At 38.2% G+C, this 12442-nt stretch overlaps 1 protein-coding gene across 1 annotated transcript in view; it reads left to right on the forward strand.

The window, feature by feature from the left end:
- Positions 1-12442, forward strand: part of LY75 (lymphocyte antigen 75) — a gene marked incomplete at its 3' end in the record, with an annotated part of 90757 nt that overhangs the window by 58284 nt on the left and 20031 nt on the right. Inside the window, 2 exon segments of the mRNA NM_001001158.1 lie at positions 5885-6014; positions 7069-7295. Coding sequence (NP_001001158.1) covers positions 5885-6014; positions 7069-7295 — 357 coding nt within the window.

The following is a 12442-nucleotide window of genomic DNA, read 5'->3' on the forward strand; positions in this document are numbered from 1 at the left end:
GGCTTAAAGCTCAACATTCAGAAAACAAAGATCATGGCATCCGGTCCCACCACTTCATGGGAAATAGATGGGGAAACAGTGGTAACAGTGTCAGACTTTGTTTTTCTGGGCTCCAAAATCACTACAGATGGTGACTGCAGCCATGAAATTAAAAGACGCTTACTCCTTGGAAGGAAAGTTATGACCAACCTACATAGCATATTCAAAAGCAGAGACATTACTTTGCCAACAAAGGTTCGTCTAGTCCAGGCTATGGTTTTTCCTGTGGTCATGTATGGATGTGAGAGTTGGACTGTGAAGAAGGCTGAGCACTGAAGAATTGATGCTTTTGAACTGTGGTGTTGGAGAAGACTCTTGAGAGTCCCTTGGACTGCAAGGAGATCCAACCAGTCCATTCTGAAGGAGATCAGCCCTGGGATTTCTTTGGAAGGAATGATGCGAAAGCTGAAACTCCAGTACTTTGGACACCTCATGTGAAAAGTTGACTCATTGGAAAAGACTCTGATGCTCGGAGGGATTGGGGGCAGAAGGAGAAGGGGACGACAGAGGATGAGATGGCTGGATGGCATCACTGACTCGATGGACGTGAGCCTGGGTGAACTCCGGGAGTTGGTGATGGACAGGGAGGCCTGGCATGCTGCGACTCATGGGGTCGCAAAGAGTCGGACAGGACTGAGCGACTGATCTGATCTGATCCTGTATCATGATATTACTGTCCATTGCTTCTGTCTTCCTTATTTGCTGGATACAAACCACCTTTTGCACAGAAAGCAAAAATTATTAAGGGTTTAAAATTGAATTCCAAAAGTACATGCTAGATGACATTAAGTGATATAACTGATGCAATGGAACTTTGCTCAAGATTGACTTTGATGGCAAAGGGCACTGAAACATGTAATTATTACAAAGAAAATATCAAAATAATGCTCGGTTATTATAGAAAATTTGGAATTTATAAAAGAGTAAACAACATAAAGAAAAATATCAACCTACATCCTGCTTATATTTAGGCTGCTGCTGCTGCTGCTAAGTCACTTCAGTCATGTCTGACTCTGTGGGACCCCAAGAATGGCAGCCCACCAGACTCCCTCATCCCTGGGATTCTCCAGGCAAGAGTACTGGAGTGGGGTGCCATTGCCTTCTCCCTTATTTAGTCTGGTAGCTTTTAAACTTTTAACTTATGCCCCATAGTAAGAAACACATTTAAAGAACCATTTAGCACATAGATATAAACATAATACTGAATTGAAACAAAAATTTCGGGTAATACTTACCCTTAGAGCTTATATTGCTTTCTATTCTAGTCTGCTTTAGTCTAGTATAGTCAATCTATTTTCTGTATTCTATCCTATTCTATTTCATTATCACAACTAAGAATCAGGATCCACTGAAGTGATTTCATGACCTACTAAATGAATCTCAAACCATATTTGAATCCTGATCTAGGGAATCACAATGAATATTTCAGCCTTTTTCTTCTAGGACTTTTCTATACACTGTCTTCTTGACATAGATAAGAGTATATACTATTGTATCTACTTTTCTCATTTAGTATTATATAAGTATCAATAGTTTCTTATGCCATTAAAGGATATACTTGATAACCATTTTGATGGTTGCACAATATTTCTTGATATATATGCCATCATTTACCTAAACAATGCTGGATGTTTCCATTGTTTTCAGTTTTGCATAATCTTAAATAGCTGCAGTTAACATCTTTGTGTATAATCTTTGCTATATATTTCAGGTTACCTCCTTAGGATAGATTTAGGTAGCCAGATCAAAAGATATAAGTAGTTACAAAACTCTGGTTAACAAATTGCTTTCCAGGAAGGTTTATGAGTTTGTTTTTTTGTCAGCATTGTGTTGTGATTACTCTTCTGTTCATCAGATCAGATCAGATCAGTCGCTCAGTCGTGTCCGACTCTTTGCGACCCCATTAATCACAGCACGCCAGGCCTCCCTGTCCATTACCAACTCCCGGAGTTCACCCAGGCTCACGTCCATCGAGTCAGTGATGCCATCCAGCCATCTCATCCTGTCGTCCCCTTCTCCTCTTGCCCCCAATCCCTCCCAGCATCAGAGTCTTTCCCAATGAGTCAACTCTTCGCATGAGGTGGCCAAAGTACTGGAGTTTCAGCCTTAGCATTATTTCTTCCAAAGAAATCCCAGGGCTGATCTCCTTCAGAATGGACTGGTTGGATCTCCTTGCAGTCCAAGGGACTCTCGGGAGCCTTCTCCAACACCACAGTTCAAAAGCATCGATTCTTCGGCACTCAGCTTTCTTCACAGTCCAACTCTCACATCCATACATGACCACAGGAAAAACCATAGCCTGGACTAGACGAACCTTTGTTGGCAAAGTAATGTCTCTGCTCTTGAATATGCTATCTAGGTTGGTCATAACTTATACCAGTATATTAATAATTTCCAACATTTATTGAGCAGCTAATGTGTCATACATTCTACTAATGCATCACATGTATCATTTCATTTGATCTGCACAAAAAATGTGAAACAGTCTGCACTCCTCTCCTATCTTAGAAATGCAGAGACAGAGAGTCACATAACTTGCCAGAAGTCATTCAGGGTATACATGCAGAGTTGGTTTTTAAATCTGAGTCTGTAGAGGCAGTATTCTTAGCTTCTTTACTACATTGCCTCTACTAAAGTGCTCTAAGGAGCATTATCTTTAAAGATGCTTGCTAATTTGTTAGTTTAAGTGATATCATATTTTCTGATTTCTAGTAAAAGCATTTGTTAGATTTCTATTTCTCTGATTTCTAATAAAAGCATATAAATTCAGTAATAATTTTAATTTCATCAAATGTGAATTTTTTATTCTTTGAAAATTTATCTGTCAAAGTCTTGTTGTAGTTCTTACTGTTTTTATGACTGTGTAAACATTAACTGTGCAAACCCTGTGTTTCTTGTATTTACTGCAAATATTTTCATAGGATTTTTCTAAATAACAAAAATATTACAGAAATAAGTTTTGATTTTTTTGTTACATGTTTAACTCTATTTATTTCCTTTTTTATCCATTCTTTTAAGGTTATAATGTTAGTTAGTTAAGTATATGCCTTTATTTTCTTCATTTTGTTTTATAGCTTGCCTTTTTATTCTGACAACATGTTCCATCAATGGTGTATGGTATATATTGTCAATGGGTACTTAATCCTGTTCCTTAATCCTGGCCAATTTTCTGGCATCATTTATTGCATGTACTTCCATTTGTTAAAATCAATATAGAATGCCTTCTTTATCATATGTGAAGTGTGTGTGTATGTGTGCATCTATGTATGAGACATACTCCTGTATAGCTCTCACACTGCTCTAAATACTACCATGTTCCCATATTTCAAAAAAATATAATAGGATTAGTTATCCTTTATTATTTGCTTTTAAAAATTTTTAGCTGTTATGTCTATTCTTCAAGGCAAACTAGAATTGTTTACTTAATTTCCACTCTAAACAATTAAATAGCAAATATCTGGTGAGAATTTGACAACATTTTAGGAAGAACTGATATCTCTTTATTAATCTTTCCTCAAGAATATGGTGTAACATGTCTCTCCACTAATTCAAGTCTTCCTTTTAAATTCCTCAGTGATGTTTTCATAGAAATTATCTTTCTTATTGCCATTGAGAATGGCAGCTTTTAAAAATTTTCTTATTGATGTATAGGAAACCTATTGTTTGGGAATTTTTGTACATTTATTTCATAGGTATCCCTCTTACTAAAAACTCTTACTACTCAGAGTTTTTCACTAGATTTTATTGGGTTTTCTAATTAGATAATCATAATTTGCAAATAACAGTTCACACTTCACTACATGTGGTAAGCCTTCCAGAACCATGGTAAATACCAGGAGTATTAAATAATATCTTACACTTGATCTGGACTCTAATAGGACTATCTTTGTCCTATAGTCTTTCATTTTTATATTTGATGTGTACTTTTTGTTCAAGATATATCATTCTGTAACTAGTTTATCTTAAATTTTTATTCAAGGATAAGTAGTAGATTTTCTAAAATTTATTTTCAACATCTATTAAAATTGTGTAATATAGTTTTTCCCATTAGGCCCATGGATGTGTGGCCCATTGATAGATATTGTGTTAAAACCATTTTTATCTCCTAAATAAAACCTAATTACTGAATCCTAAATAAAACCTAATTTCAGTAATAAAACCTAATTACTGAAAGTGGATTATTATTTTACTACTCTACTGAATTAGACTTGTTAGAATTTTATTTGGGAATATTTTCATCTCTGTTCATAGAGTTAATTTTTTAATGCCATACTGTTAGATTTTTTTTTTCTGATTGTGTCAGCTTCATAAGATGAACTAGGTAGTTTTCTGCCTTTGTGTTTTAAGATTATGACTCAGCCTGGGAAGTTATCTTTCTCTGAAAGTTTGAAGGAACAAAACCACATGGTATTATAATCCTGTTCCAAGATCATTCTTTAATCATAAAGGGATTTGGTACAGTAGTTGAGGGCTAAACTCTAGAGTCAGAGTGTCTGGATTTGAATTCCATTCAGCCATTTAGTATGCTCTAGGAAGTTCACTTCTCTTAAGCCTCAGTTTTTTATTTATAAAGATGCCCTGGAGGAGGGAAAGGCTACCTACTCCAGTATTCTGGCCTGGAGAATTCCATGGACTGTATAGTCCATGAGGTTGCAAAGAGTCGGACATGACTGAGCAACTTTGACTTTCAGGTGGTGCTAGTGGTAAAGAACCCACCTACCAATGCAGGAGATGTAAAAGACATGGGTTCCCATGGACAGAGGAACCTGGTGGGCTACAATCCACGAGGTCGCAAAGAGTCAGACATGACTGAAACAACTTAGTATGTATGCATGCTGCTAAGTCGCTTCAGTCGTGTCCGACTCTGCGTGACCCCATAGACGGCAGCCCACCAGGCTCCCCCATCCCTGGGATTCTCCAAGCAAGAACACTGGAGTGGGTTGCCATTTCCTTCTCCAATGCAGGAAAGTGAAAAGTGAAAGTGAAGTCGCTCAGTCATGTTGTGACTCTTAGCGACCTCATGGACTGCAGCCTACCAGGCTCCTCCATCCATGGGATTTTCCAGGCAAGAGTACTGGAGTGGGGTGCCATTGCTTTCTCTGATGTATGCATGCATGTAGTATTTTTAAAAAATATATTATAGCTCCTTGGATAAGCTTCAGTTCAGTTCAGTTTAGTCGCTCAATGGTGTCCAACTCTTTGCAACCCCATGAACCGCAGCACACCAGGCCTCCCTGTCCATTGCCAACTCAGAATAAGCTTACTTTTCTTATTTTTCTAAGAGTAATACGTTTCAAACATTTAGAATAGTGTAGGGATAATATACTTTGAATAAATTTTCATGTCTAATGTTACTTATTTGTGGTCAACAAATGAAATCTAAATAGATACTTTTATTTATGGATGTTTCATAGTGACAAGTATAGGATCAAAGCTTTAAGGTGAGTTCTCTCTTGTGTGGGACACCATTTGTCATTATAAAAAGTTTGTAAGCATCTAATAAGTTAAATTAATTGTCATCACTTTTTGCTTACTTGCAATGTTAAGTATGAGAGCAGAGTGTTAAATATTACTATAATTGCTTTTGTCTTCTAACAGGTTTTCTTATCTGTTTTGAAGATGTATTATCAATATTACTACTATTTTGGTTTGTGATTTCTAAAGTTAATTGCCCTTTTCCCATGTTTTGAAAGTTTATCAGGATTTTCTTAGTGATTTCATGGTCAACTCCCTAATGGATTTTTCTATAGGAAGAAAAATCCAATTTGGAACATAAAATTATCTTACTGGGATCCTCAGACTGTTAGTTTAATGATTGCTTATACATATTTGCCTTTTTGTTTAGATTTTTGATGAAGAGGCATCTTACCACTGTGCTGTAATGCTCAACCTCCAAAAATCACCTTTTACTGGGATGTGGAATTTTACTTCCTGTAGTGAACACCATACTCTGTCTCTATGTCAGAAATACTCAGGTATAGATCATTATTTAGATAACTATGGTACTTTATGTTGTTAGAGATGTACAGTATGTTTTCACACAAAAGAATCTTATAAATTAATTAATATTTGTAATCATATAGCTTCTTTAACATTTTAGCATGGCTACATCCATGTGAGTCAAATTAGCTCAAGTATTGAATACAGTGTGATTTTCTTTCAAGATCATTGCCATAATTAAATATCAAAATTAAGTATTTAATGGAATTTGTTAATAGGAGTTGTCTAATGACAGTAAATTATGGTTGCACTTTGTTCTTTTTACTCTGGGATTTTTCAGATTTTGCTTTCTATCATGAGGAAAAGAGGAGAAAAAAATGTTTGTAACTGAACTTGGTGTAAACATTCATGGTTAAATTTAGCTCTCAAAAAAATAAAAGGATATGAAGCATTATAAATGGATCAAACACTAAGCCTTATCCTATAATCCACATAAAAATAAAATATGTACTTAAAAGTAGACATCATCTATATTTTCAAAATATTTTTTATTAAATTGTTTTCATTGGTCACAGTAAGTTTTTAACAAATGATTTTAAAAAAGAAATCCTTTGTCATATAATGAGAATCTCAAGTAGCTAATTCATGTGCTTCTGAAGAACTTTTTGCTAAATTAATCTTTACTCATTTGTCTTATACTTTTTAGTAACTGCCTTAATTCAGAGAAGTATTGCAAATCAATAAAGCAAATATATCCTCTAAGGGTGGTTTCATACATTTTTTGTGGGTTCTCCCAGATGAAAACTTGTAAAGGGAGACTTAACACCTTCTCTTGTTGAAGCAGTTCAAAGAAAGAAAGAATCTGACACCAATCTGAAATGGTAATCTTACTGCACTCCAGTTTTATTTTTCCCCTTCCCAAATCAGATCAACTAAAACAGAATTATTTATAAAACATACCTAGTTATCCTACCCAAAGTCTAAAACAAATAGATAAGTAATACCTAAAGTACATTATTATAGGGAGAAATTTCAAAAGCTATCTCATGACTTACCAAGGGGGTGTTTTGTTTTTTCTTTTACACACAGAAATTGAAAGCAGACAGACCTTGTGGAATACTACAGAGACTATGAAGTATCAAAATAACCTGTACAAAATAATCCTGAAGACCCTGACTTGGACCGATGCTCTAAGAGAGTGTCAGAAAGAAAACATGCGCCTGGTGAGCATCACAGACCCTTACCAGCAGGCCTTCCTGACTGTGCAGGCGGTCGTCCGCAACTCTTCTTTGTGGATTGGACTCTCCAGTCATGACGTAAGTTTTCAGTCCCGATTGCCAGGATGGGGTGACGGAATGTGACATTTTTTTATTGCACACAGCATCTCTCCTATCACACTAAAAAAACCCAGAGATCATAAAATCTTACTCCAGTGAATGAATTTCGTCAAGTATGTAATTTTTAGTGGCAATCATTTTCCCACTGATTTGCTGCTTTATTGTTTAGCTTTAGAAAAATGTCCAATGGTATGTAACTGAGCACTTCTTTTTATTTATTCTAATCAAAGATGGAGCTGGAATCTGGAGCTGCCATCTCTCCTCAGCCAATGAAAAGGAGAGGGGAAGGGCAGTTACAAAATCACAGGGGGTTGGATGAGTGGAAGCCCATGGACGTCATTAAAGGGCTTTTTATCCCTTTCTGAATAAGCAAAGTGAAATTAAGCCACTCTACAAAGGAATTAGAAGAGCAATTCACCCTATCTCCAACTCTGATCTTGGGTACTTCTCATTCATCTCTTAGCCCAACAACAAATGCTAGTCTCCTATTAATTCCTGACACTGAATTACATACATATAGCATGAACAGGAATATTTATGCTCCTAAATCTTTTGGCTAAAATTAATAGGGAATTGTCTTTAAAATAGAGCTCTATTATTTCTGTCAGCATCGTAGTCCTTTTTTGCCTCTTTTCTGAGCCTTCTTTGTAATGATTTGATGCTTTGCCTGATGAAATGAATTTAAAGTTAATATCTAGGGCTGGTATATAAGGCTGCATATGTTGTCTATTGATAGGGGTGCCATTTTCAAAGATGGTAATGTGAACTTTGCTTCCTGCATCTGTGCAGCGAGTGACCCATAAAGCCCAGTTAGATAAGTGTCACCTAAACCAGTATTCCTAATCCACTCTTAGAGAGAAGTTAATCGGGAGAGTAGGAGAGAAGCATCCATGGCATTGTGAAGCAAACCTGAGGCATGGAGGCTGTAGGATAACCCTCAGTGTACCAAGATGGTTTTAGGGTTGTCTGGAGAAAAAATAATGAAAGACGATTCAATCCTTGCACAAACCCCAAGTTGAACTGAAGAGTGGATGAAAAACTTAAACTCAGAAGTGAACATAATCTTTGACAAACTTTAAATTTATTACCACCAGCATTTTTCAGAAGCTCAATTAAAAAAAAAAAAAAACAGTACTTAGAAACTGCTTGAAGAATCAGTTCAGTTCAGTCACTCAGTCATGTCCAACTCTTTGCAACCCATGAACTACAGCACGCCAGGCCTCCCTGTCCGTCACCAACTCCCAGAGTCCACCCAAACTCATGTGCATAGAGTCGGTGATGCCATCCATCCATCTCATCCTCTGTTGTCCCCTTCTCCTCCTGCCCCCAATCCCTCCCAGCATTAGGGTCTTTTCCAATGAGTCAACTCTTCGCATGAGGTGGCCAAAGTATTGGAGTTTCAGCCTCAGCATCAGTCCTTCCAGTGAACACCCAGGACTGATCTCCTTTAGAACGGACTGGTTGGATCTCCTTGCAGTCCAAGGGACTCTCAAGAGTCTTCTCCAACACCACAGTTCAAAAGCATCAATTCTTCGGCGCTCAGCTTTCTTCACAATCCAACTCTCACATCCATACATGACCACTGGAAAAACCATAGCCTTGACTAGACGAATAGTTTCTCCAAAACTCTGGATTTTAAAATATACCCTTAGTTCAAGCCAGATTGTCAGCTTGAACAGCTTCCCTAGACTTCACAGTATCAGTTCCTTCATAGCATTGCTTTTACTTCCTTTCTCTTTCATGTTTGGCATTATGTGAAACGCATCACTGTGTCTCTTGTGAAGCTGGTAATCAGTTATTACATTTCCTAGTTTTAATCACATTAAACCTTTTAAAAGAAAAGCAGTGTTGTCACTGGAGAAAAATTGTAAAGTTAGAATAAATTTAAAAAATAAAATTGAAATCACCTGTAATCCCCAGTATCTAGTGATAAACCGATTTAAATGTTTAGTATATATCCTTCAGGTTATTTTTCTGTGCACATGTATTTATTTTTAAGACAGTTGGTATCATACAGTTTTGTAACTTTTTTCCCCCACTTGATGATTTTGGTCTTCTTTCTTATTCTGTTTTCAATCTTCACCTCTTTTTCTCTTTTCCCTTTTGCTCTTCAACATATTTTATGTAGCTATTTATTATATATTTTCATAAACTGCCTTAAATCTTTGGCACATGGCAGGATATAAAGAAATGAAAGTTTATACTAAAAACAGTGGGAGGTTTTGAAAGATTCTAAGCATGGTAGTAACAACATCGGATTTTGACTTGACAAAAATTATGCTGTGGAGAAGCTGGGGAAGGAAGTGAGAAGTCCTGAGACAGAAGACCAGTTAGAGTTTCTTGTAGACATCAGTGCAGGAAATGATGATGGTCTGGACTGAGGCGTGTTTACACTGTCTGCAGCACAGCAGTTGCAGGTTATAGGAAGTCCGGAGTGTGACTGTGACAGCAGGTCACTAGTACATTGAAGTGAAAGTCTAGAAGAGGAAGTCAAGAAGGTTTGGGAACAGGGTGAGTCAACCACATGAACACAGAACTCCCTAAGTTAGAGGTAAGACCAGGAGGACAGAGCAAGACATGGGGCGTCTCCTTAGTGAATGTCAGAGATGGGCAGGGGGCCAAGACCTCAGTGAATGTCAGAGAGAAGCAAGGACTCTGGGCGGTTGCAGTGATAAGGGCATAAACCTCAAAGGAAATTACTAAAGTAGATAAAAATACCCATGACCTCATTCTCATGGCTCTGTGGTATCTGAGATTAAGAAAAGCAAATAGCCTTCCCTTGTGGGTGCTGAAAGGAACTTGCTCTGTTAGAAAAGACAGGTTTTAATTAAGATCCATCAAGGTCTAGAATTCAGTGAAGAGATATTTACAGTCTTAGTAAACAGACTTAGTGTTCAAAAAAGAGATGGAGGGAATGGGATGGCTTATCTACAAGGAAGTTCCAAAGGTCCAAGGACCTGGGTTAGTTGGGAGTGTAGCAAGGGAGAAGGAATCCAGGGTAATACCCAGTACTGGCAACATCACAGGGACAAAGGGCCACATTTGAGGCCACTTGGTTTAGAAATTAACTGGCTACAACTTTACAACTGGAATGCTCAGTTCAGATCAGTTTAATCGCTCAGTTGTGTCCAACTCTTTGCCATCCCATGGACTACAGCACGCCAGGCCTCCCTGTCCATTGCCAACTCCTGGAGTTTACTCAAACTCATGTCCATTGAGTCATTGATGCCATCCAACCATCTCGTCCTCTGTCATCCCCTTCTCCTCCTGCCTTCAATCTTTTCCACATCAGAGTCTTTTCAAATGAGTCAGTTCTTCACATCAGGTGGCCAAAGTACTGGAGTTTCAGCTTCAGCATCAGTCCTTCCAATGAATGTTCAGGACTGATTTCCTCTAGGATGGACTGGTTGGATCTCCTTGCAGTCCAAGAGACTCTCAAGAGTCTCCTCCAACACCACCATTCAAAATCATCAGTTATTCAGCACTCAGCTTTCTTTATAGTCTAACTATCACATCCATACATGACTACTGGAAGAACCATAGCCTTGACTAGTGGATCTTTATTGGTAAAGTAAGTCTCTGCTTTTTAATATGCTTTCTAGGTTGGTCATAACTTTTCTTCCAAGGAGTAAGCATCTTTTAATTTCATGGCTGCAATCACCATCTGCAGTGATTTTGGAGCCCCAAAAAATAAAGTCTGTCATTGTTTCCATTGTTTCCCCATCTATTTGCCATGAAGTGATGGGACCAGATGCCAGGGATCTTAGTTTTCTGAATGTTGAGTTTTAAGCCAACTTTTTCACTCTCCTCTTTCACTTTCATCAAGAGGCTCTTTAGTTCTTCTTCACTTTCTGCCATAAGAGTGGTGTCATCTGCATATCTGAGGTTATTGATATTTCTCCCGGCAATCTTGATTCCAGCTTGTGTTTCTTCCAGTCCAGCATTTCTCATGATGTACTCTGCATATAAGATACAGCCTTGACGTAACTCCTTTTCCTATTTGGAACCAGTCTGTTGTTCCATGTCCAGTTCTAACCGTTGCTTCTTGACTGCATACTATTTCTCAACAGGCAGGTCAGGTGGACTGGTATGCCCATCTCTTTCAGAATTTTTCACAGTTTGTTGTGGTCCACACAGTCAAAGGCTTTGGCATAGTCAATGAAGAAGAAGTAGATGTTTTTCTGAAACTCTCTTGCTTTTTCAATGGTCCAGCAAATGTTGGCAATTTGATCTCTGGTTCCTCTGCCTTTTCTAAATCCAGCTTGAACATCTGGAAGTTCACAGTTCATGTACTATTGAACCCTGGCTTGGAGAATTTTGAGCATTACTTTACTAGCATGTGAGATGAGTGCAATTGCGCATTAGGTTGAGTATTCTTTGGCATTGCCTTTCTTTGGGATTGGAATGAAAACTGACCTTTTCCAGTCTTGTGGCCACTGCTGAATTTTCCAAATTTGCTGGCATATTGAATGTAGCACTTTCACAGCATCATCTTTTAGGAATGCTGGTGGAGAACAATTCTGGATGAAATAGTTGGTGGTGTTGAGGTTTGACTGCCTTTGCTATTTTTCATTCACTAAGGGGACTGTATGTGGCCTTTGCCCAATGTTCCGCTTAAGCCAGTAATGCTAAATTGCCATGGGCTTCAGGAAAGCATGCCTCAGTGGGTCAGTGTGTAAGGCCTGGTGCCCTGGCAGCACCACAGGAGAGCTCAGGCAGGCCTATACTTCACAACCCATCACCTGCACATCTGTAGCTACCTTGAAAGCGTCTCTCAAGACAGGTGGTCATGCTTTTATCAGGATGCAAAGATAGATGTTCACAGATTTCTAGCACACAATAGAATGTACTGAATAAGGAAGTTTCTCTTCAAAGACAAGTGTGAAAACAGTGGTATGAGATCCACAGGGCCTGAGAGTTTAAAAAGGAGCTAACAGGGGTTGGGGGCAGGAGGAAAAGGGGACGACAGAGGATGAGATGGCTGGATGGCATCACTGACTGGATGGACGTGAGTCTGAGTGAACTCTGGAAGTTGGTGATGGACAGGGAGGCCTGACATGCTGCGATTCATGGGGTCGCAAAGAGTCAGACATGACTGAGCGACTGAACTGAACTGAACTGAACAC

The sequence above is a fragment of the Bos taurus genome, chromosome 2, assembly GCF_002263795.3.
Source record: "Bos taurus isolate L1 Dominette 01449 registration number 42190680 breed Hereford chromosome 2, ARS-UCD2.0, whole genome shotgun sequence".
NCBI classification, from domain to species: Eukaryota; Metazoa; Chordata; class Mammalia; order Artiodactyla; family Bovidae; genus Bos; species Bos taurus.